Source organism: Chlorocebus sabaeus, chromosome 25 (assembly GCF_047675955.1).
Source record: "Chlorocebus sabaeus isolate Y175 chromosome 25, mChlSab1.0.hap1, whole genome shotgun sequence".
Classification (NCBI taxonomy): Eukaryota; Metazoa; Chordata; class Mammalia; order Primates; family Cercopithecidae; genus Chlorocebus; species Chlorocebus sabaeus.
Window position 1 is genome coordinate 45001562 of NC_132928.1, and position 27053 is coordinate 45028614.

General features: G+C 34.4%; 1 protein-coding gene and 1 pseudogene across 8 annotated transcripts in view; both read left to right on the top strand.

Moving 5' to 3' along the window:
* EDEM3 (ER degradation enhancing alpha-mannosidase like protein 3) overlaps positions 1 to 27053 on the top strand; it is a 68433-nt gene that overhangs the window by 10576 nt on the left and 30804 nt on the right. For all 8 annotated transcript variants that reach the window (XM_037985821.2, XM_037985822.2, XM_007989190.3 and 5 more), the window contains 7 exons: positions 6894 to 6994; positions 7502 to 7541; positions 11973 to 12085; positions 13616 to 13769; positions 20423 to 20557; positions 22947 to 23052; positions 26763 to 26860. In XM_037985821.2, the coding sequence (XP_037841749.1) occupies positions 6894 to 6994; positions 7502 to 7541; positions 11973 to 12085; positions 13616 to 13769; positions 20423 to 20557; positions 22947 to 23052; positions 26763 to 26860 (747 nt within the window). The remainder of the gene's footprint in view (positions 1 to 6893; positions 6995 to 7501; positions 7542 to 11972; positions 12086 to 13615; positions 13770 to 20422; positions 20558 to 22946; positions 23053 to 26762; positions 26861 to 27053) is intronic.
* On the top strand, positions 23059 to 26755 carry LOC103230437 (riboflavin kinase pseudogene; annotated as a pseudogene).

A 27053-nucleotide genomic window follows, 5' to 3' on the forward strand; every position in this document is an offset into this window, starting at 1 on the left:
GTTGGGTGTATAGTGGTAGTTCATTGTGATTTTCATTTGATTTTTCCTGGTGATTAATGATGTTGAAAATTTTCCCATGTGCTTATTTGCTATTCATATATATATATATGAATAGCAAATATTATATCATATATATATAAAATATATATATATATTTATGAAGAATCTGTTTAGATCTTGTGTCCACTTTAAAATCAGGTCATTTGTTCTGTTATTACTGAGTTATAAAAGTTAATATGTTCTGGATATTAGTCACTTAGCAAATATATGCTTTAGATATATTTTCTCCTAGTCTGTGCTTTACATTCTAATTTTCTTAACAGGAACTTTTGAAACAAATATTTTAAATTATGATCAAGTCCAGTTTATTATTTTTCTTTTATGATTCATGCCTTTTATAGCCTACCTAAAAAATATTTGCCTAGCCCAAGGTCACAAATTTTTTTCTTGTTTTTTTTTTTTTTTTTTTTTTTTTCCAGATGTTCTATAATTTTAGCTTGTTCATTAGATCTATAACCGATTTTGAGTTAATTTTTGTATAAGATGTGAGGTAAAGGTGGATTTATATATATATTTTTAATGTGGCTATCTAGTTATTCCAGCACCATTTGTTGAAAAGAATATCCTTTCCCTACTGAATTATTTTGACATATGTGTAAAAAAATTGGTGTATCATACATACATGGGTGTGTTTCTAGACTGTGTATTTTGTTTTGTTGATCTGTCTACCCTTATACAAATATCACATTGTCCTGATTATTGTAGTTTATAGTGGGTCCTGAACTCAGGCAGTTTAAGTCTTTCAGCTTTGTTGTTCTTTTTTAAAATTGCTGAAGTTACCAGATCTAGGAGCAAAGAGTCAATTTTTGATGCTGCTTTGACTTGAAAGTGTTTTAGAGCAGAAGTCTGTTACCTCAAAGCCCTAGTAAATTTAGAGTCTGATATGGAGGGTCTATTATGATTTGTTTTATTTTATTTTATTTTTGCTCTTTGCTTTCAGCTAGGCACATGTTCTACTTAATTTATATAGGACTCTTTTATCATCTGAGTTTATTTCTGAGTGATAATTATTAAATGTTTCTCATGGCTCTGAGTCATACCAATATGAATTACTTGTCCCTCAACAATAAACTGTGAAGAGAGAGGAGGTATTACTGTGCCTCAAAGAGCCAGGACGTTTGAAGCTCGATAAGGCTGTTAATTTGCCACATATGCATTGCTCTGAATTTGTGCAAACTGTCTGTAGTTTGCTTTGTGGTTAACCCAAAGAAAAAGGTGTGGTTGTATTTTTATTCTTAATCTTGAAACAAAGAGACAAAGTATTTTTACACCTGGTTTGAAACTCTCTTATTTGATTATTCTGGGTTGCAGTTGCTATTAATATTTTTATTATCTAGATTAATTTCAGGAATTGAACTTCATATTTAATTTAGAGTTTGAATTTATATTAATTTCAGACAGTGTGTGTGTGTCTGTTACAAAACACTAAAAAACAGCAGTATGAAGTTTTCTACGCAGTGTTTAAAATAGTAAGGAACTATTTACAACCTAATTAACATTTGAATGATGTTTTACAAAGATTCTTTCAAAATGCATTAGGAACTTTAAAAAATTTTTGTATTTCTTCTAACTGTTGTTTATGTGTGTTAAATATAAAACTATAAAGCAATAAAAATGTACATTCTGGGAAATCAGTTCTGTTGGAATTGACACATAAAAGAGTAGTCAGGAGTCTGACACATGAAAAGACACATGTAAAAGTAATTGGGAGCTGGGCATGGTGGCTCACGTCTGTAATCCCAACACTTTGGGAGGCTGAGGCAGGTGGATCACCTGAGGTCAGGAGTTCAAAACCAGCCTGGCCAACATGGTGAAGCCCCATCTCTTCAAAAAGACAAAATTAGCCAGGTGTGGTGGCACACACCTGTAATCCCAGCTACTCTTGAGGCTGAGGCAAGAGAATTGTTGAACCCAGGAGGCAGAGGTTGCAGTGAGCTGAGATTGCACCACCATGCTCCAGCCTGGGTGAAAGAGTGAGACTCCGTTTCAAAAAAAAAAAAAAAAGTAATTAGGAATTTATGCTGAGAAATTATATATAATGTTAAAATTATATGGTATTGAACTCAGAATTTAGTAGCTATATGTGGATTCTGATGATATCAAAACGTGTTGCCTAGAATCCTCTACTCAGGAATGGATTATTACAGAGCACTCAGTTTTCTAAATATCTGAAAGCTTGCCATCTTCAATGCAAAATATTCTTTAGTCTGCTTTAAAAGTTTGGTTCCCCTCCCCAACCACTTGCTGTGTGTATTTTTTCTTTCCCTTTACTGTGTGTTTAGTGTTCCTGGCCACTAGTCTGTATTTCTGCTGCTAATTTGCTATGAGTTTGGAATCTAAATAAGTTGACCGAGAGGCAGTAGGAGAGAGTTGGACATGGAATCGGGAGTATTTTTGCTGAATTTCATGAATTAAGGATCATATGGGCATTCGCATAATAAAAACAAGTCATATACAAGATACAAAAGATCACTCTAGTCTTAGAAACTTTGCCATAGCAACACCCAGCAAATAAAAGAAGAGTATAGAACTGTATCTTCAAACTTCTGAAGGAAAAAAAAATGGTCCAACCATTTTATAACCATTCAAATTGTTTTTCAAATAAGGCAAAAGACAGCCTAACCCAGGAATATCAGAGAACTGCAATACCCATGATACTCTTATTTTAAAACAAATAAGTAATAAAATACCTGAGTACATCAGGCAATCAAGAGATGAACAAAATAAAAACCAAGAAATTGGAGGAGCCTTAGAAAAATGCTGTGCGTCAACTCCACTTGAGTTCTCACACTAGCAACTTGGGGAATTACGGTTTCAGACCGGAATGTAGATGTTATAAACCTTCGAAGTCTTTGTTAAAACATCAAAACTTTTCTTTCTAATGGTTATAAATAGAAGAGAAATGAAAAAAATAGCAAAAATATTATTTACCATATGGTAATTAAAAAGATTAGAAACATTGACATTTAAAGTGCTTTCATTTTATTTTTTATTATTTATTTATTTATTTATTTTGAGGTGGAGTCTCGTTGCCCAGACTGGAGTGCAGTGGCGAGATCTCGGCTCCCTGCAGCCTCTGCCTTCCAGGTTCAAGTGATTATCCTGCCTCAGCCTCTCGAGTAGCTGGGATTACAGATGCCTGCCACCACACCCAGCTAATGTTTTGTATTTTTAGTAGAGATGGGGTTTCACCATGTTGGCCAGGTAGTCTCGAACTCTTGACTTAGGTGACTCACCCACCTTGGCCTCCCAAAGTGTTGGGATTACGGGCGTGAGTCACTGCACCTGGCCTTATTAATTACTTTTTTAACAAAAATCTCTTAATTAAGAGTAGTTTAAACAGTGCTTACCTTGCTGCCTTCTCATTGTATAACTTCAGATATGGAGCAGGTATCTTTTCTATGCTTGGTGAATTGGCATACTCCTTTCTAAATTTGGATCAGCTTTAAATATTTTGTCCTTTGCTCTTTCAGTGTCATGAAATATCTCAGGATTTCTTCAATGGGAAGTTTTTTGTGGGCATAACTTTTTCTGTGTCATCTTCACCCTTTATGTCACAACCACTTAATGTTTGTCAATAACCTGGCCTTTATTACGTTTCTGTGGCTGCTTATCTATAGTCTCTTGAATGGAGAAAGTGTCGACATTCCCATGGTCAGCTAACATTTGTTGATAACTTCATTTATGTTCAATTCAAATTTCACTTCACATTGTCACTTTCTATTTTTTTTCCTGACTCTTCTCTTTGTTGGCTAATTCCCCTTTGATTTTTCCGTTTTGTAAACTGTTACATAGGATTATCACGGGGTGACAAGGAGGCAACATACACTCATCTCCGTGTGAACTGAGTAAACAGAGTGATCGTTCACTTGACAGACTTTGAAAGAAGTAATGTGACTGATTACCGATCATGATGAGCATGTTATTTACGTAGCAATTTGTGGACTAAAGAGCTAGCATCAAAGTTTGTGTTTTATGTAATTACAGTTAATATATCATAACTGAAATTTGAACCATGTTGTTGGGTGTGTAACGAAATTGTAGTAATTGAAACTTGTGCATAGTGAGACCATACAAAGTGAGACTGCCTCTAATAACATAACTGACAAAAATCCTATATTGAGGGGGAGAATTGTATGTTAATCCTATTATTCTTGGCGCAGGGAGTTTGTATTACCTAAAGTTGAAACATGTACTTAACACAATGATTATATTATATTTCTCATAATTATATTTTATATTTTAGAGGAATCTTTCAGAAACTGTCCCTTGGTGAAGGAAATATAAAGATCAACAGGTCTTTATTGTTTTTATTCTTTTCTAGTAAGACCCGTGGCAAGTAGTCCAGTTTCGCAAAAGCAACCACCCAACTTAAAAGAGCCTAGCTCTGGCCGGGCGCGGTGGCTCAAGCCTGTAATCCTAGCACTTTGGGAGGCCGAGACGGGCGGATCACGAGGTCAGGAGATCGAGACCATCCTGGCTAACACGGTGAAATTCGTCTCTAAAAAAACTAGCCGGGCGAGGTGGCGGGCGCCTGTAGTCCCAGCTACTTGGGAGGCTGAGGCAGGAGAATGGCGTAAACCCTGGAGGCGAAGCTTGCAGTGAGCTGAGATCCGGCCACTGCACTCCAACCCCTGCGACAGAGCGAGACTCTGTCTCAAAAAAAAAAAAAAAAAGGCTAGCTCTGGCTCGTGACCACCAGCATCAACTCCTGTGCTCTTTGGGCATTAACGTAACTCCCACTAAAATCTGTCTTTATCCCTAATACCCGTGTTGTGGTCAGTTCAGCTTTATCTTCTATACTCCACCATTTAATTTTGGTACTTGAAAATTTCTTAAGCTCAACTGTGTATTAAAAAATAATTTATAACATTGATTTAGCATTTCATTGTGTTTGTAGTGGTAGGGAAGGAAGATTCTTCCATGTACTTCATTACCATCTACACCAGAAATGATCTGTCATGGTCATTCTTTAACAAAAATCCCAGTAATGTAAACTATAAAGTACCTATTAATAATATTAAGAAATATGCACAACCTATAGGATGAAACTGAATTCATAAAAGAATACCTGAATTAATACAGTGACCTACTGTATTCTGAGAAAGGAAGACTCAATTGGTAAAGATACCAATTGTCCCCAAATTTGGCTCTTCCAATTAAAATTTCAGTAGAATTTAAGGAAATTTCAAAGTTCTCCAGAAGGGTAAACTTAATAAAATAATTTTCATATAATAAATTAAAATAATGGTTTATTGATTTTAATGATAATTAAAATTTAATTTTAATTTTTATCATTATTTAAATTATTGATTTTAATTTTAATTATTTTAATGATAATGGTTTTGGAGTAAGAATAGGCAAATAGGTCTGTAGAATGAATAAATACTACAGAAACGTGTTTGTGAAAAGGTTAGAACTAGTGAACCCAGTATTTCAAGCCGTTGGGGAAAGGATGGATGGTTTTAAAAGTAGTATTTAGAAAATTATCTATTTTGGGGGAGCAAATACAATCACATTTCTATTTCATATTATAAATGAAAATAGATTCCAGATGGAGTAAATATCAATACAAAAAAAATTATAAGAGTGCTGTTTTCAGAGGCTCAGGATATCCTTTTAAAGCATGCTTGAAAGCCAGAAACCGTAAGGTAAAAGCAAGATAAAGTCAAAAGCCAAACAAAAGAGAAAAATATTTACTGTATGTAACAAATATAATGTATGAGAGTCTCTTTTGGCCAGAAAAAGCAACCAGTAGAAAGATGGGCAAAAGATAGACATTTCAAAAAAGAAATAGCAATGGATAATACAAAAAGATGTTTATCTTTATTAGCAATGAAACTTTAGATGCCATCTTTTACCTAGGAGATAAATGGCAAAATGTGAACCATTGATCATCTCCTATGTTAGTGAGAATGTAATTGAGTGTAGATTGGTGTCCTCAATTTGTAGCGTTTACCAAAAATTAGTTATACATACCTTTGACCGTAATGGGTCTATTTTTAGGTATCTAATACATAGAAATACTGGCATATGTTCAAAAGATACATGCACATAGGTGTTTATTGCAGCACTGTTTATATAGTGAAAAATTGAAATCAACCTCCATGTTCATCGATAAAGGGATACTTTGAGGAGTGGGCACTGCTAAGGGGATAGACTCTGGAGTCAGGGCACCTGGCTTTGAATTCTGGATCATTTACTGGATGTATGCTCTAGGCTTACTTAACTTCTCTGGGCCTCAGTTTTCTCATCCATGAATTGGAGATAATTGAATCTACTTCAGAGCATTGTGACAATTAAATTAACTAAAATATATAGATAGAATGGTGCTTAGAATATAAGTACTCATTAACTATTAGCTAATGTTATCAGTTTGTAGTTGTTAGAATAGAGTACATCTGTAACATTCTAATAACATGGGAAGAAAACTCCATGATTTAAGTAAACAAATTTTAGAGCAATAGGTGCGTATGGCATGAACACCTGTTCGTAAATAAAATTTTAGAATAATGTATGTGTATGTATTTGGGATAAATCTGGAAGGATAAATGCCAGTCTTACCAGTAGTTACCTCTAGGAAGTGAGATTGGGGAGGGGAGGGGAAGCAGATTATCAGTTTTTTAAAGAAATTTTTTTGGTATTGTTTGACTTTTTTCCAAGCATGTATTACATTTCTAAGTAAAGATTTTTGAAAAGATTCCACAAGGTGTAAATTTAGTACAACTTTTGACTAACTTATTTTATTTTTTAACTGTGAAGAAGTTATGTTCTCAAATTGATGTGTGCTTTCTCTTATTTTCCTTAGTGACTTACTAAAGCTTTCCTTGCAGGAACATGCTTACCCTGCTGATGAACTCATGCCTTTAACCTGTAGAGGTCGAGTTAGAGGCCAAGAGCCAAGTCGCGGTGACGTCGATGATGCCTTGGGAAAGTGAGTATTAGTTAACACAGGGCATGGCATTTTTAGAGGCAGTTTATGTATAATATTTCTAGGGATTGGCTAAATTTTAAAGACTGTTTTATGTATTACATTATGCTTCTTTATTCCCTTCTGTTATCATTTTTAAAAGATTAATCAGTTTACATCTTGGATCAGAGAAAAGTTAGTTATTAAGCTGCATATAACTTAAAATATATGTAACTTTAAAAATATTTATAAAGTCATTAGCACATCAGACTGTTGATGTTTTAATATTTTCATTTGTTTTCAGAGCTAGTGAATGTTTCTATGCGTCTTGAAGATGCATAGATTCATTGAACATAAATATTAAGGCTTTTCAGTTTTTTTCAGAGCTTTGTAGGTTACATTGTACTATAGATACATGGAAGTACTAATTTATAGAAACTACCAGTCAATAGAATGTAGATAAGTCTACTTGTACATTCATAAACTATTTAGAATTCTAACGTTTTATATCTTGTTACACTTGTTTCTTAGATTTTCTCTGACACTGATTGATTCTTTGGACACTCTTGTGGTAGGTTTGACTCTTGGATTTATTTTATTAATTTCATGATGTGCACACTTAAGTATTATGAATGTGATCATAACACAGTAAGTATGAAATAGGAGCCTTCAGAATTAAAGATGTTCTAATCTTTGTTTCTAAATAAATCTTTTACACTGTTGAGTTGATGATGTCAAATGGAATTATGTAATATAATGGAGATACCCAAATAATTTACGGGAATGTCAGTTTATGTAATGGCACCTTAATTAGGAAGGTCCTTTTTTCCTCCCTTTGGACAAGGAGGTTGAAGCTATTGGAAAAAAGTAACTTTAGAAAATACCATTGATGTTGTTCCAAAATGACATGCCACGATGATACTAAAATTGTTAAATTAGAATCTGTATGTGCTGGGTTCATAAGCAAAAAATTAATTTTTCTCAGCAGTGATTTTTAGCACCAGCTGATCACTTCTTGGTACTCCTTTTCAACATCATACAGTACAGAAGTTTATTTCTGGTTCAGGATCATTTGTGATGACAGAGGGGAAAGATTGAGTTACAGGTGTCATGATTTCTAAATACAGTATCTTTTTGGTTTTTAACTCTTAGATCATTATGGTATAAAAGTAGGCTTTTGTGAGAATTTTCCTTAAGGCATAATTCCCAACTTCCAGTTAATGTCCCAAGTCCCAAGTGGTGATTAATCTTTAAAAAACAAAACAAAAAACCTTTGGGTTGTCAGAAATTTTTTGGAACTAGGCTTTTCTTCTCAATGTTGTTTCTGCCTTCTTCTTTCACTGGAGTGTTTTTTCTTTTTTTTAGAGCAAAAATTCTCAACTCTAAAAGCAGCTCAGGAGGATCACTTGTGATTTAAAAAAAATAGCCCCTCCTAAGTTATTCTGATTCAGTTGTTTTGGAGTGGGGCTGGGCATCCCTTCAAAAGCTCTTTCGTTCAAAAATGCAGTTATGGTTAAGAAAAATCACGGTGGTTTAGATCTTTTTAGCTAGTCAGGGTTTGAAAGTCACAACTTCATTTTTCAGAGATTAATGGAATATGCAAACTATATTACAGTAACTATGAGAAGGAGAAAATACTGTGTACCTTGCTTTTGGTTTATTGGTCTACGGTTTTCCACATATAATAGGGGAAGAGAAAATATATATACAAATATATATACAAAATATCCTGGAAGGCAGATGACCACTTTGGGAAAATCTAAGTGGTGTTACTTATTCGTAACTATAGCTGGCTTATGCACATTAGGTCTATTTTGTTATTGGGGAGGAAATGAAGAGCAGAGCTGTGTGCTGGAAAAAATCATAGGTGCATTTAAATTTGTTTCTCGTTCTGTAATCTTGGCTTTATCTATAGCAGGTTCCCCCATCATTTCTCTGACAGTGCTTAGTTGATTTTCATGAATATGAACATTAGATATCATGTGTGTTTTAAAAAATATTATCAGAAATGAAGGAGAGCCAAATGTAGGGGTGTGCACCTGTGGTCCCAGCTACTTGGGAGGCTGAAGTGGAGGGACTGCTTGAGCCCAAGAGGTTGAGGCCACAGTGAGCCATGATTGCACCACTGTACTACAGCCTGGGCAACAGAGCAAGACCCTTTCTCAAAAAAAAAAGTGGGGGTAGAAAAAGTCGTTCCAGGCTATATAACTTTCCTGTGTTTACAAATCCATCTGGCAGCCATTAGTTCTTATAAATGATATATCCTTCAGTTTATACCATTTATGTATTTTGGCATTGGCTCTCCTCCAAATAGGGTCCCTAGTCCAGCAGCATCAGCATTTCCTGGGAACTTGTTGGAAATACAGATTCTCCAGTCTTATCCCAGAAATACTGAAGCAGAAACATTGAGAGTGAGACCTAGCCATCTGTTTTTAAACAAGCTTCTAGGTGATTCTGACATATGCTAATTTTTTTAAAGCACAGTACAATGATGCAGTGCTTTGTAAACTTCAGTGTACTACAAGCTGCCTAAGGAATCTTGCTAATATGCAGATTCTGGTCCGGTGGATCCAACATGGAACCCAAGAGTCTGCATTGCTAGTAAACTGCCTGATGGTGTTCAGCAGACCACCTTTGTATTATGCAGCTGTGGTGTGACCTGAGTTCTGTCTTCTTGTGGCAGGAAGTAACAAGAAGTGATCACATAATATTTTTATTTATGACCTTGGCCAAATTGTTTAACTTCTCTGGGCCCCTGTTTTTACCTCAGAAGGGACTAGAATGGATATTGGTTTCTGTTAACTCTGAGATACTATTTATTTCTGCTCTTTGGTTCTGAGTCAGATAAATAGCCACGTTTGTTGAAACTGTCTTCAAGAGGAGTCAAGAAGAAAGTTTGATAAAATCTTATAAATATTTAAAAAATGATACTTCATAGAATCTTTAAATTTCAGTCTTTTCAAGTGGGAATAGAAAGAAACTTACTATATGTCATCATCATTTTGAAATGTAAAAGTTCATTTTGAGTTTTTATAGCTATCTTAAACATTTTCTTTTTAGTTTAAACAGAAGAATTAGAAGAAATTAAAGGACTTTGAAAGTTTTTTCTACATTTAGAAGGAATGCTATCTTGTACATTTTGTCAATACAAGTATTAATATTTCTAATTTACGTTGCTTTTACTTTGTGATTATGTTTTCATTTTGTGATTTAGTAATTTGAAAATATTAATGGGATGTGTCACTTGTAACAGTACACACAACCCTAGTGTTTTCATTTTGGTCATAACCATAATCGGTGAAGTAGAATTACTGTTGTCATAGTTTAATCTTTAAAACTGTTCATAATTCCAGCCATCTAGTTTCTGTTGATTGTAATGGAGTCAAGCACTAACATTTTAAGCTAAGCTTACCTTTAAATTCAACATTACCATGAAATCTGTTAAAAAAAAAAAATTGAAACAAAGATAATGGGGGAAAGGATCAGACCTGAGGTTATCCTTTGTTATCAGCTAGGAGCTTAAGAAACTCATTAAGTAGTAGAACTGTAAAAATGAATTTTTTAGCTAATTGTGGACAAAGAGAACTCTCTTTCTACTTTATTCTACCTTAAAACAAATGTCACTGGGACTAATATTCTTCTTTGTTTTGATTTTGGAGAGAAGGGGGAAAAGTTACTTTTTAGTTAGAGAGGTAGTTCAGGCCTTAAAGAAAACACATGGAAGAGTCTGATTACAAGCTAGGAGAGTTCAAGAGGGGAGAATTCCCAGGAGATAAACCTAGGGAGAAGAATTAGATTAACAAAGTGATACTAAAATGTATATGTGTGTGGAGGGTGGGGATAGTGGAACAGTTATGTCTCATTCCATAAGTGATAGATGCACTCTATGCGCCTGCATTTATTGCTGCTGACTTGATGGGGACTTACTGAGATTGAGAAGGGAGAGCAGTCAGTTTAAAATCAGGTTTCATATTATGTTTTAGTCAGGACTTACCCTAAATTTTACTTTTACTGAATTTAGGGAGATACTTTTATGGAATGTTTTATACATTCGAATTTTTACTGAAAGTATCAAATCAAGTGAAAAAGCACAACAAATTATTATCAAACAAGGAAAGATTAAACAGTTAAGTAAAAGAAAACTACTTTTAACGCACCTAGTCTCTAGGTAACATCTCATGTGCAGCGTTAATTTAGACTGAAAAATCATAGCAGCCTATGTGATGACAGGGGCCTCTTTTGTTGCTCATTGCAAGAATCCACAAAGTTCTTAGTTTAGTCAGGATTCTAGATCTGCATGGTTAATAGTTGTAATTATTTTAAAGCACTTAAGTCAGACACACTACTAAAATCATTTTACATACATTATCTAATTTAAGAAAACAACCCTATAAGAGTAGGTATTTCCTCTTTTTATAGATGAAGGAACAAGCTCAGAAATGGAAGTAAGTTGCCTGGGATCGCAAAGATAGTGAGTGAAACAACCAGAATTCAAATCAGGGCATGACCACAACATTGTATAGCCTCCTTAGTGAACGGAGCATCCATGGAGTGAAGCTAGCAGGGGATACATAGTTTAGGACCAATTGAACATGCTTTGAAGAAAGTGCTTTCTTCTGAGAATAAAAGCAACTTTTAGAATGTATCTGATGAATAGGATGGTTTTTAATTTTGTTTTGACTTAGAAGCCAAATTCTACTGGAGCTCACCTCATGTATCCTGGGTCATTAAGAATCCAGTTAACAGGTCTGATGATGGTAGCTTCAAAGTCCTCATAATATTTCAGTGTATGCAAAGAAGTGTATAAAGATGCTATATAATTAGATACTTCATTTTTTTCAGTTTTAGATATTATTACATTTTTATAATATACTTAGAAATATTATTTGTGTATGTCACTTCTTAGAGTTTTAAAGTAGACTGACTTTTAATAGCTCATTCTAAGAATGTTTCTCCTTGACTTGGTAGAAAAGAACTTTATTTCATAATTTTCTTCTCCTAGGTATTAAATAAAACTAAAGAATTCGAAGATGCAGTGAGAAAAGTTTTAAGAGATGTTAATTTAGATAACGATGTAGTCGTATCAGTCTTTGAAACAAACATCAGAGTTCTTGGGTAAGTATGAAAGACACTAAAGATATAATTTTGTTTTATTTTTATTTATATATATTTTTTGAGACAGAGTCTTGCTCTGACACCCAGGCTGGAGTGCAATGACAGTCTTGGTTCACTGCAGCCTCCGCCTCCCGGGTTCAAGCAATTCTCCTGTCTAAGCCTCCTGAATAGCTGGGACTACATACAGGTGCACACCACCAAGCCCAGCTAATTTTTGTATTTTTAGTAGAGACAGGGTTTCACTGTGATGGCCAGGCTGGTCTCGAACCCCTGACTTTAAGTGATCTGCCCGCCTCGGCCTCCCAAAATGCTGGGGTTACAGGCATGGGCCACCATGTCCAGTCTATAATTTTAATATCAGAAAAGTTTAGGATATATTGTTTATTTCTTGATGGTAATCATGCAAGAAGTTTCTTGTGTTTAAAAGATGTAAGTTGAAACATTATGAAACACAGAGGCTTGTATTTAATCACTCACAGATGTCTCTAGACTCAAAGGTAGTATCTGTATGTTGTTAAAAAGGGAATATAGGTTGAACATTAGTCAGCTACATCACAGGTTTTTCACCAGCTTATGTAGTTTGTTAAAAATAGCCAAGCACCTCTTCAGGTAAGCCATATGAAACTGAATTTATAAGATTACCTCTGAACAAACAGTTTGAAATGCTCTTGGGACTTTTTTTTTTTTTTTTTTTTTGAGAAGACAGACTCTCGCTGTGTTGCCAGTCTGGAGTGCAGTGGCGCGATCTCGGCTCACTGCAACCTCCGACTCCCTGGTTCAAGTGATTCTCCTGCCTCAGCCTCCCGAGTAGCTGGTATTGCAGGCACCTGCCACCACGCCCAGCTAATTTTTATATTTTTAGTAGAGACGGGGTTTCACCATGTTGGCCAGGATGGTCTCGATCTCCTGACCTCATGATCCACCTGCTTCGGCCTCCCAAAGTGCTGGGATTACAGGCGTGAGCCACTGTGCCTGGCCAGGACATTTTTTTAAAAAGATGAAATTACAGGATTTATTAGTTCAAGTTTCAACTTTATTTAATTTTTATAGTTTTGATTAAATGTTTGTTATTGTAACTCCTTTCTTTTTGTCAAAGTGAGTCTACTCTTCAATTAAATACAAGAAATTGTACATAGTTTATTAATCTAGAGTGAGAGATTTTTATGTTTTAAATAATATTCTAAGTTAAAGACTTTATGGTGATACAACTAAATTTTTAAATTAAAAATTTGTTAAAATATTTGTTAGATTTGTTAAATGTAATATCTAGGATTTTCTTTAAGAAAATTTAATCTATTTAAGAACACAAAACACAACAGGATAGAATATCTAATTTTTTAAAAAAATATTGATTCTGTAATTGTAATGGTTTGCCATAAAATGAGCAATGTTAAGTAAATAATGTTTAAATAAGTTTTGTTTTTCTTTAAATATGTTAAATTGTGTAACAAAGTACACAATTTACCTGTTTATATGGTAACTTTTAATTGTCTATAAGATATGGATAATGTTTCATTTCTGTGATTCTAGGGGTCTTTTAGGTGGGCACTCCCTGGCAATCATGCTGAAAGGAAAAGGTGAATATATGCAGTGGTACAATGATGAACTTCTCCAAATGGCAAAGCAGTTAGGTTACAAACTTTTACCGGCTTTCAACACTACCAGTGGCCTTCCTTATCCAAGAGTAAGTACTTCTGAAAAATATGAGTCTTTATGTACTTTCCTTTTTTTTTTTTTTTTTTTTTTGAGACGGAGTCTCGCTCTGTCGCCCAGGCTGGAGTGCAGTGGCGCAATCTCGGCTCACTGCAAGCTCCGCCTCCCGGGTTCACGCCATTCTCCTACCTCAGCCTCCCGAGTAGCTGGGACTACAGGCGCCCGCCACTGCGCCCGGCTAATTTTTTTCTATTTTTTAGTAGAGACGGGGTTTCACCATGGTCTCGATCTCCTGACCTTGTGATCCGCCCGCCTCGGCCTCCCAAAGTGCTGGGATTACAGGCGTGAGCCACCGTGCCCGGCCGAGTCTTTATGTACTTTCTTTGCTGTTTTACAAAATGAAGTTTTGTGATCAGAGCCATTGTTGTTCACCTGCTTGAGGCTGAAAAAAAATGCTTCAAAGCTATATAACAAATTTATATTTTCATTTCAATTAACTGATTACACTTCTAAGTGATGTGATAATTAGATTAAGCTTTAAAAGGTTTTATTTCTAATTTCTATGGGTACATAGTAGGTATATATTAATGGGGTACATGAGATATTTTGATACAATCATACAATGCATAATAAACACATAAGGGTAAATGAGGTGGCCATTACCTCAAGCATTTATCATTTCTTTGTGTTACAAACATTCCAATTATACTATTTTAGTTGTTTTAAAATATATGATACATTTCTGTTGACTGTAGTTGTTCTGTTGTGCTATTAAATACTATATCTTATTCTGTCTGACCTGTTTCTGTACCCATTAACCATCCCCTATTCCCCATCCCCACCAACTACCCTTCCCAGCCTCTCATAACCATTGTTCTACTCTCTACCTCCATGAGATCAGTTGTTTCAATTTTTAGCTCCCACAAATGAGTGAGAACATTCAAAATTTGTCTTTCTGTGCCTAGCTTATTTCTTTTTTTTTTTTTTTTTTGAGATGGAGTCTTGCACTGTCACCTAGGCCGGAGTGCAGTGGCGCAATCTCGGTTCACTGCAACCTCCACCTCCCGGGTTCACGCCATTCTCCTACCTCAGCCTCCTGAGTAGCTGGGACTACAGGTGCCCGCCACCATGCCCAGCTAATTTTTTTGTATTTTTAGTAGAGATGGGGTTTCACCATGTTAGCCAGGATGGTCTTGATCTCCTGACCTTGTAATCCACCTGCCTCAGCCTCCCAAAGTGCTGGGATTACAGACGTGAGCCACCGCGCCCGGCTGCCTGGCTTATTTCATTTAACATAGTGTCCTCCACTTCCATCCATGTTGTTGTAAATGACAGGATCTCATTCTTTTTCATGGCCAAATAGTATTCCATTGTGTGTATGTATAATTTAAGCTTTAATGTGCCATTACATTACAGATTAGATTGTGCTGCAGAAGGAAGAACAGATGCTAGACCAGAACTTGGGCACAGAATTATTTGTGTAGAAGATATAATTGAAGCCGTTAGTGTGTAGGTGTTAACTGTCCAAATGAGAGATTAGAGAGAGAACTCACAGGACAGAGGGAGGGCATGAGGAGGAAGGACAGCCAGTAGAAGGTAAAGTACACAGAGATTTAAGAGGAGAACTGTAATGTAGTGTAGTGTAGTGTACAGTATTATAAAATCCAAAGAAGGGAACTTTGAAAGGAGGAAATGTTCTAGAAAACTTGAGAATTGGGTGCAAACAGAGCCATGAAGTTGTAGTGAATAAAGAGGAAAGGATTCAAAGTAGGTGAAAGTAAATAGGAATGAACCACTCATTTTAAGATTTCTTCGGTGTTGGTAGTTAAAGGAGAGTTGACAATAAAGTCAGTTGAAGGATTTTTATTGGTTTTTCCCCTTTAAAGCACAGGGAAAGAAGTCATTGAAGAGGGAAAGAGCTTTTTCTTCTGATTTATTTCTCATTCTTTATTAATACAATTACTCTTTCCCTCTTGTCCAAGACAGACACCTCAGCCATTACCAAACTCTGTCAGTTTTTTTTCTTTTCTTATACCTGTCTTACTCTTTTCTCTCTTGGTTTATGCTTCAGAGCACTTGAAAAACCAGTATCACTAAAATCTAATTTTTGTCAATTTATCTTCAAAAATTGTATGGCTCTTTGTATTGTATTGAGTGTCCGTTAACTTTCAGAATGTTTTATAATTTGGCAGTAGACTTTCTGACATTCTCTCATATTTCCATATCCTGGTGAAATCATTGTTCTATTTCAGCTACAGCAATCTATAGTGTCCCCAGAGTCTCTAAGTTTTTTTTTTTTTTTTTCATTCCATGCCTTTAGGCTTACCATCTCTGTCACCTGGCATAACTTCTCTACCAATATAAGTCAAATCAAATAAGGCTCATTTCCTCCATCAAGAAGTCATCCTTGACTGGAGATATAGCATGATATAGGGCAATGCTTTATCAATTTAGTGAGTTGTGACTAGCACTTTTAAAAAATTAAACAGACTAGAATGAAATGTCTTCTTATTTAAATTTCTAGTTTGATATTTTAAAAAGCTTTCCAGTGAACATTCATTTTGTTTGTTTGAAATGGTGTCCCTCTATCACCCAGGCTGGAGTACAGTGGTGTGATAGTAGCTCACTGCAGCCTCCAGCTCCTGGGCTCAAGTGATCCTCCTGCCTCAGCCTCCTGAGTAGCTGGGACTACAGGCACATGCCACCATGCTCGGCTGACTTTTAAACAAACTTTTTGTAGAGATGGGGTTCTCATTATGTTGCCCAGGCTAGTCTCAGACTCCTGGGCTTAAGAGATACTCCCACCTTGGCCTCCCGAAGTACTGGACTCACAGATGTGAGCCATCATGCCCGGCCTCTGTAGACATTCTTATACACACCTTTTTACACAGTTTTTATTTCTTCCTTAGGATAAATTACTCGTAGAAGAAGTAATAAGTCACAGAGTAGGGAATGCTTTTTAAGACATCAGGTACTTATTGCCCAGTTGCTTTCCAGAAAGATTCTACTTTTTTACTTCACAGTGTTGTAAAAGTACATGTGTCATTTTACTGTTACTAACACTGTATATTATTATTTTGCCAACTTAATGAGAAAAAATTGAATTATATTTTAATATGGATTTCTTTGCTTATTAGTACAGTTAAATTTGTTGATCATATTTTTCTTAGCATATTAACATTAAAACCAAAATTTTTTTAAACAATATATAAACATTTATTTAATTCAGTTTACTTTTAGTAAATACTTTTAGTTTTTATTATAAATGGAGGTGTTAGATTTTGAGGAATCTAGCATTTCTTTACTTTTACCATAACATGAGAAACAGAAGATACTATGAGCATTATGGTAAAACAAAGAAACTTACATTATTTTCTTATCCTCTGAAGTGTCAAGAAAATTTTAAAAATGATTTTTTATAATAGGACAATAGAAGAAAAATAACTACTGTACCATCCTTTCTTATACATGCTTAGTATGCTTTGGCCCATGAAAATTTGTGTAATCAGTCTCTCTTAGATAAGCATCTGTAATTGATAGTATTTGCATTAATGGTTTTAACTCAGATGAATGTACTGTGCAGAAATGTTATTGTAAGAGTTAGTGGTCATTTTTTAAACTCATAACCTTTAGAGCTAGTACACACTTTGTAATGCCATTTCCTCAAAGTTAATTAAAAGCAACCTGCCAGCTTTTCAGATAAGACTTCATTACGAACGTTGAGTAGATTATTATATTCATAAAATATAAGGTTAATAAGAATTCTGTTATGATTTATACATATTTTAAGGATTTTCTAGTGTAGCAAAAAGACAGTGTAAACAAGTTTAGTGTAGGTAATTTATGCTTTTTCTTTTAATAAAAAGGTGTCCTTTTAAAAATTGCCTTGTGACTCTCAGGAACACAGAATTAGGAGGAACCAGGTTCTAGATTGCTTCATGCTTTATTTTATTCCTGCTTTCATCTCTTTTTGTCTTAAACCTCTCAAGAAAGCAGGACAATAAGCTCCTTGTTACTAATTTCTGCAGTAATAGATACTACACCAGTGCTATCTCTAAACCCAGTCATTTGAGTCCTAGTCAGGAGGACAGGAACCTATCTACCAGCCTCTAGATTACCAGAGGATCCCATAAGCAAAAAACACCCTGAACCCTTCTTTCCTGATTTGTGGAAATGGTAGTGCCCCTTGGATACTGAAATGTATCTTGGTTCTGCATTTAAAAGTTCTCTAATACTGGCTGGGTGCGGTGGCTCACACCTGAAATCCCAGCACTTTGGGAGGCCAAGTCGGGCAGATCACAAGGTCAAGAGATTGAGACTATCCTGGCTAACATGGTGAAACCCCATCTCTCCTAAAAATACAAAAATTAACTGGATGTAGTGGTGTGTGCCCGTAATCCCAGCTACTCAGGAGGCTGAGGCAGGATAATCACTTGAACCCGGGAGGTGGAGGTTGCAGTGAGCCGAGGTCATGCCACTGCACTCCAGCCTGGCGACGCGAGACTCCATCCCCCACCAAAAAGAAGGTGTTTAATACCACTTATCTTCAGGAAGGATACAAGATTGAAATGAGCAGGTACTATAGATAGTTGTGTTAATAAATAGTCCTTTTACAAATTTTATAGCAATCATCTTGCGATACAGTTCAGTATACAAACATCTTAAGTATTATTGTACTAAAACGTTAATGATTCAAAGTATTTCCATTTTAAGGGAAAGGGTACTGAAAGTGGGATACACAAATGTTTATGCTTCTCTATTTTGCTTTTGCTTTCTTATGACTACTCTTGGACTTGTCATTCTTAGCTCTCAACTACTCCCAATTCAGCATTATTTCCTTTTATGAAATTCACACTTTAGCACTTGTGACTTCCATTTGTTTGGCACTTGATTTATGACTTTCCATTGTTAGTTATTTTCTCTGTTTATGTATCTGTCTTATTTGCTCTGTCTGTATTTTAAGCTCCTTGAGGACAAGGATCTATTCCTTTGTATATTGTCATAATATCCCCCACATGGTAGGTAAATAAGCAATAAATATTGATTAGTTGATTGTAGTAATTAACGCAACTGACCAGAAAATATTTTTCACTGTTGACTCTTATTGCAAATATTTGTAAAATTATACTTTATCTTAGTGTAATTAATGTAATTAAATCTTTGTTATTAAGGACTGCTTCATTGTGAGTCAGTCATTCTTAGTATCAATTTTCAATTTTAGTTCTGTAGATAGGGATACAGGCAGTATAAGGGGGCAGGAGATACTTTTCATTCTTGTTTATTGTGCAGAACTACCTAAAACTAGCTAATCCTACAAAAGTACAAGTGATAGAGATAATTACAAGTTTGGGAGGGGATGGAGGGGTACTGCTAGGCTAATAGCACGTGAAAATGTCTCAAGTGGCACTCTACAAAGTAAGATAAATGGCAGTACTGAGGACAACATTAACAGTGATCAGATCCCCATGTCTCACCTACGTTTCACATTTGTTGTTCGTTTGTTGTTAAGGGGGTGTTTGTTTAGAAATGCCTGGAATCTGTTGATTGGACACTGTTCAGGCACTAGGTATACCTAGCAATTGATTTATCCAGATAAGTTGAAATATAAATTTTTTTGAGCTTCTCTTTATATAGAGTTTGAATAATAACTTAACCAAGAGTATACCCATTATGTTTTATGTTTGATTTTTTGTTTGTTTGTTATTGGCTGAATCCTTGGCATATACCTCCTTTTTCTGTTGGTTATTTGGATTGCTGAAAAATATTCTAATTTTAATCAGTGTCTGCTCAGTTTGGGTCTGGTTAATCCAAGTTCATATTGTGGTATTATTTGGATTTTTTTTTTTTTTTTTTTTTTTTTTAAGACAAGGTCTTGTTCTGTCACACAGGCTGGAGTGCAGTGGTGCTATCTCGGCTCACTGCAACCTCCGCCTCCCACGTTCAAGAGATTCGTGTCTCAGCCTCCCAGGTAGCTGGGATTACAGGCACATGCCACCATGCCCAGCTAAGTTTTGTATTTTTAGTAGAGATGGGGTTATGCCATGTTGGCGAGGCGGGTCTCAGACTTCTGGCCTCAAGTGATCCACTCGCCTTGGCCTCACGAAGTGTTGGGATTACAGGCATGAGCTACCGCTCATGGCCTATTTGGTTTTCTTTGACTTAATAAATACCCCTTTGAAAAAATTTCCCTTGTGGTGTTAGCCTGCCAGCAAGGTGACACACTCTATATTTCAAAACCCTTAAAACCCGTAAATGAAATTTTAATTTCCTTTCAAATATACATCATAACAATCCATTTTTTCTCTATGATGAACTAGTTAATATATAATATAGACTGGTTTTTCACAAATTCTAAACTAACCCTGATTTCTTCTAAGGCTGGTCTACTTCCCTATTGTACTTACTAATTCAAACTGTCCAGGGAACAAAATTGTTATAAAAGATACCTTCTGTGTGTAATTTCCCTTATAAATATTCCTTTACTTCATGAATATTGTGTGCTTAGAGTATATTTCCCTAGATGTTAATTGGAAGGTCACAGAGATCATCAGATTGAATTTCAGTGTTTAGTTATTTTATGAATTATTTTCATGATTTTATGTAAGGACTCGATTGAAAAGTAGTTTCTTATCAGAAAGTCGTTATCTTGATAACTGCTAATGACAATTTTCTAATTGTATTCAGATTAATTTAAAGTTTGGCATCAGAAAACCAGAAGCTCGGACAGGAACTGAGACAGATACCTGTACGGCTTGTGCAGGTACCTTGATCCTTGAATTTGCTGCTTTAAGTCGATTCACAGGAGCAACAATATTTGAGGTTTGCTTTTTACGGTCTTTGATATCCTGGGTATTGGGCATAACTAACTTTATATCTAGTTGGAGAATCACTGTTATTTTAGTGAACTTTTTGTCTAAATTCCTTTACATGGGTTTTAATTGTCAAAAACCTAGAACATTGTGAGGGAGCTATGTTAAATCCAACTTTGCATTTTGTTCACTAGCTATAAAGTATGTGTTTAGGTTTAGTCTTAGAAATTATTTTAGCCATATTACTTAAATGAATTTGATGTCTCCTTGATATCATAAATGTCTTATATGAAATACTATGTCCCTGTGTTTTATTTGTTAGACTTCCAGGTGGTCTATTGCACTTCTGAAAGTTTTGGAACCTTCACTAATCTTCTAAAACACAGTGAAATTTTTGTACTTAAGTCTTGATTGAGGCTCGAATCTGTAAATTTGTTTACTGCAAGGGAAATGTTATTCATTATCCAAAAGACTTAATATCCCCACATAGTTGTTGTGGACTAGCTATGTCTGTCATTAAAACAATCTCATTATTTAAGCATGTCGTTGGAGTGCAGTGTTAACACAAAGCACCCTCTTTTTCAAGCATATGACTTAGGTTAATGTTTAAAAATCCAGCAAATGGCAAACAGAACAAGCAGAAATAGGGACTGTGTACCAGCATTACAGATATTAGATCTGAATGTAAAGAAAACAAATTGACTTTGTGTGTATGTAGGTCTGTAAGTTAAAATGTCTCAAGGACAGATTTATCATGTTTGGTTGGTTAATCTTTTAAACTTAAATTTTTATTCTATATCTTGTTCACTAATATTTTCCCTTCATTAAAAAGTGTGGATACTTTTGCATACTTTAATAATTATAAACTCTCAGATATTGATGCAGTTACAGGTGAGGAAAATAAGGCTCAAAGACTATGAGAGACCTGCACAGCTGGTAGGTGATGCATGGAATTGGAATTAGAATCCATGTCTTTCTGAATTTGAAACTCATACACTTTCCAATGAGCTATTTTGTGTTTATGAATAAATCTGTTGAAAATCGTATGCTTTTTAAAAAAAATCTTGAATATGCAGTAATTTACCATCAGAGAAGATGCAGTTGACAAAGCATTGATCTAATACAGGTTTGGCAAGCTACAGTCTATGAGCAAAGTCCAGCCACTGCCTGTTTTTATTAATAAAGTTTTATTGGAACACAGCCATGCTCAATTGTTTGTTTTTATCTGTAGCTACTTTGGTGCTACAGTGACAGAGTTGAGTAATTGTGCCATTTACTGTGTGACCTATAGCACTTAAAATATCTGGTCCTTGTCAGAAAAAGTTTGCTGACCCTTGGTCTAATTATAAAGAGATCTGAATTCTCATATTAGTTTTTTGTCCTGTAATTCAATTTTAAACTAGCTAATCTTGAATTTCACTAGGCCTGTTTTCTTAGCTGTAGAGTAAGAGTAGGGAAATACAATGTTTTTGAAGTGTCCTGGCTCTGAAACTCTGCCATTTAATTAAAATTATAACCTTTATAACCTGCTTTGTGTTTGAAAGAAATCATAGTTTGCATTAGGAATTATAACTATTTTACACTCTCTAATCTACCAAGTGGCAAATTGGTTTAATGACTTTTTCTTTTATGGAAGTCCTTCTGCAGTGCTAAATAGGTTCATGCTCTGAAATTAATTTAGAAACCCACCTGTACTTGCCCTTTGCATTTATATTTTGTGACATCTTTTCATCCAAAGCCAAAAATTTGATTACAGCTCATTTAGTGTCTAGTAGATAAAATAAATGAGAAAAAGAAAAACATATCATAAGGTTACAAGTTTGTTGTTATCAAATATTTAGTAGCCTAGTTGATTTAATAGCTTTTTACTAATGAACTTGCATACCATTTAAAAAGTAGGATCTGAAATGAGTTTCAAAGATAGCATACTACCTTTGAAATTCTCTTCCAGTTTTCTAAATAAGAGTATCTAAGGAGATTTTTACTTTGCATTTAAGTGATAGAAATTACTTTAACAAGTATATCTAATTATGTAAGCAGTTAATATAATTTAATAATACATGTGTGTGAATATGAACTTGTGCTACAGGAGTAGATGAAATGAAGTAAAAAAAAGAGTAGATGAAATGAATGGTCTCAAAGCGAACCCTCCTCTGAATAGCTTATTGAGAGTCTTTCCTAACTACACTGATTGGTTGAAAAAGAGCCAAGCTTTGAGTTTTAAGGAAATTTGTTTTATAAATAGTTATCTTAGAAATTTAAGCTAATTCTTGAAATATCCTATTGGCCTTTGAGTTTTGTTTGTTCGTTTCCTATTTGCCAAAGATACTTAGTTCTTCAATTATGCATTTCTTTCTTTTTCTTTCTTTTTCTTTTTCTTTTTTTTTTTTTAATTACAGGAATATGCCAGAAAAGCTCTCGATTTTCTCTGGGAAAAAAGACAACGAAGTAGTAATTTAGTGGGCGTGACTATAAATATTCATACTGGAGATTGGGTACGAAAAGGTATGTAAGTTAGGCTTTTTAAATCAAGCCTTTGCATCCTCAAAGTGGTTGGGAAATACAGAATTTTCATTTGTTAAAATAATCTTTGGGATACTACAAAGCATAGGTTCTCACAGGATTGCTGGAATTTTAATTAATTTTGCCAGATTTTCTTTTTTGATGCCAAATGTGACACACTTCTTCTAGATGATTTAGTATTCTGTTTCTTAATGGATATAGCATTGTAGGTATAGGGTATAGATGAAACACTATAATTTATTTGAAAACTAGAGAACCAGAGTTCCTCAGCCATCTCATATCAAGGTGTGATTTAGTAAGAATCTGTGTTCAATAAATTCTTTTTTTTTTTCCTACCTCCAGAAATATAGTAGCTAAGAGCGTAGACTCTGGAGTCATGTTGTTGAATTCAAGCTATGTGATCTTGGGAAACTTATTTAACCTCTGTGTGCCTCTCTATTCCGTTTCTGTAAAGTGGGCATATTAATAGTAATTAGTTGTTCTGTATGAGGATTAAATGAGTTAACCGATGTAAAGTGCTTAGAACAGTGCCGGGCATGTACTACACTTACTATGAAGTAAGTGCCCAGTAACGAGATGTTAGTCCCTTTGATTAATAATTTTACTTCTGGTCTGAGCAATAATACAAAACATAGAAAACTATTTGGTCCCAAGATGTTCCATGCAATTATAAGTAGCAGAAAATTGGAAACAGTCTAAGTAACTACCATCAATTAAAAAAAGCTAAGAAAATTATTTTATGTCAGTGTTGGAATATTGTTATTAAAATAAATCAGAAGCATGGGAAGGAACATATAACAATGTTTTATGAACAGACAGGATATTGAATTGTACAAAGAATGTGATTTTATCTTTATAAAACACCCTGATAAAACAAGTATAGATGAATGGAAATAAACTAGAGTGTTCTTAATGAAAGCATCTTTTTTATACATTTTCTCTATTTCTAAAAAGCTTATCTTGTTTATATGTAAAATAAAAGGTAACTGCCTATATTTAAATAAATAAAAAGTATAAAATTATTAATTCAAACATAAAATTATTACCTTTATTTAGTATTGTATAAAATTTTTCTGTGTCATCTAAATGGTTCCTGAAACAGATCTGAGTTGTGACTTCAGAATTTTGTAATTTTTTTTTCTTTTAAGCCCACCTCAGACCTCAGGTGCAAGTTAATCGTAATTAATTTTGAATTAAGCATAATCATTGCGTTATGACACAACAGTCCTATTAGTGGTTCATGCGTGGCCCATTTTACTTAGTCATTTCAATAATGTAATAAGCACCACCTTGTGGATACACAGACCCAGACAAAGCCCATACCCCAGCAGAATGAAGCACCTGCCGTACTTCTGCTGAAGCCAGGTAGTGCACAGCTTCGGCTGCAGCTCCAAGGATCTTGGCATCCCCACGGTTCACTTTCCTGAACAAGTGAACAAGTAGTAGATAATCTTCCAGGTGATGTATCCACTGGTGTTTATTATGGTTGGGCTAGTGTTGGAAGTGGAGATGTCCATAAGATGGTGGTGAGCATGAGATGGAACCCGTACTACAGGAACACAAAGCAGTCCATGGAAACTCTTATCATGTATACCTTCAAAGAGGACTTCTATGGGGAAATCCTCAATGTGGCCATTGTTGGCTACCCCAGACCAGAAGAGAATTTTTGACTCTTTAAGTCAGTTATTTCAGTAATTCAGGGTGGTACTGAGGAAGCTAAGAAATGACTAGATGTACCAGAACATTTGAAACTCAAGACAGTTTCTTCCAAGTTCCTAAAAGCAAAATATTGAATGGCCACTGATGAAAAATCATCTTATGTATTCATTCACTGTTTTCTAGTATTTCACTGCTTATGATTGTCTAGTCTCATCTTGGTTATATTTTAAAAATCAAATATTTTCCTACATCTGTGAATTAAATAGTACAGTGTAGTTACCATATTGTACTTCAGCTGTTAAATTAAATCCATTATGTCATAACACTAAAAAGACTCATTTAAAGATGAAGATTTAAAGTAACATAATATGTTGATTTAAATGTACCACTAGAAAAGCATGTCTTACAATAGAAATGACATGTATATAAATACAGATAAAAAGACAACTCACTAGTTTGAGATAAAAACTATTATTTTCATTGTAAAGTACCAGCATGTATGTGCTTGTATAGCATATATATAAACAGAGAAGGCTTAATGCATTTATAATGCAAATACAAATGCATTAAATAGAAGTTTTGATAGTGTATTACAGACCTACAAGGAAAAATCCAGACTTTGTATTTTTGATATTTTGTGCATCAATATATTGTTACAAACATGAAAACTGTGAAATTGCTTTGGTCATTTCCTTGCAGTCACATCATTGTACCATCTTCATTTTTGTCTAGAGTTGGTTCAATTCTAAGTGGTCTAGACTCCACCTATCATTTTTTTTTTTTAATTGGTTAAGACAGTAAAATAAATGTTTTTTGAGTCTATAGGTTTCATTTTTGTGTTAGATAGCATTTCTTCTTTTTTAAGAGTAGATATTGTTATTTAATTATTTCTTGACTTTGGTTCCTTTTTCCTTTTTAGGAAAAAGCAAAACAAGAGACTTCATCTTTAGATTTCCTCAAGATTTAAGTGAATTTACTATTCATGTGTACATACCAGTTTCTTAAAGAACACAAGATGCTTATTTTCCCCCAGTGAAACTAAGGGCTAATTAAACTATGAAACAGTTAGAAAATTATTTATTTTAAATGTAATTATCTGTTCCAGGGCAGATCTAAACTGGTGTAGTCATATATTTGCACAATGTAATTTAATGCTAATCTAAGGAGTGCTTATAGCTTGAAGGAAAGGCATAAATAAACATTAGTTAAATAATCTGTGTAGTATGGATTTTTCCTCCTACTAACTGGATGATTTTGGTCTACTTGCATCTTTTTGTTTATATTGGCAAAATGTTGAAGTCTTTGGAAAATTAAGAAATTAACATTACAGATTGCTTTGGGCCCCCTCACAGAATATATTGCATCATTGTTCACTTTAGCAACAGATTTGGTGATGATGGAGGGATGAAGTAGAGGTATGTAGAGGTAATTTTGAAGATAATTCTTATAAATCATTTTTTTCTTATCTGCATAAATTAGAATTGATTTTAATAATACAAAATATATAGAAAAATGTCTGAAGCTGTTGGAGAAGAGGGAAGCATATGTAATTCAGTTGGATTGTGTTTTACTTTTTGGTATATGAATTCATGGCAAAAAATGCCATTCGTGGCTTTTTCATTTCTTTATCAAAATTTTAAGTTAGAAATTCTATACATGAAAGAAGACTCAATTTTCAGTGGCTTTATGAAGCAAAGTGAAAAACAAATGTGGAAAAAGTAAAAACATTTGTGTCTTATTTGCCACTAATTATATTCTCTTTAAGTGGGTGAAAGTTCTTTGATATTTTATTGTTACACTTGCATCTTGTTAAATAACCATTGGTTTTGAGAATCAGGTAGTGTGTTGTTTAGGGGTTAATTGTGTACATTTTCCAAAGTTTTACCTTGATTATAAGAAGTTACAGTAGTAAGTTATAGTGGTATCATTGTGATTTGTCTGAATGTTGTTTTCAGGCCTTGAAATTTTTACTAAGTGATTTTTTTTTTAATTTAACAGTTGTTTAATGAAAAATCACATTTGTGTTTCCATAGATAGTGGAGTTGGAGCAGGGATTGATTCATATTATGAATATCTATTGAAAGCCTATGTCTTGCTTGGAGATGACAGTTTTCTGGAAAGATTTAACACAGTAAGTTGATACAATTTTATATTAATTTTATAATCAATTTCATTTGAGTCCAGATTTTGATAGAAACTCCATTACCTGAATGACATTGTAAAAATAATTTTTAAAATGTGTAGTGGTTTTGTGTCAGTGTTTGATGATGTTGGACAGGGACAGCATAAAAAGTGACATACATTCCAAAAAATTAGTTGATAAA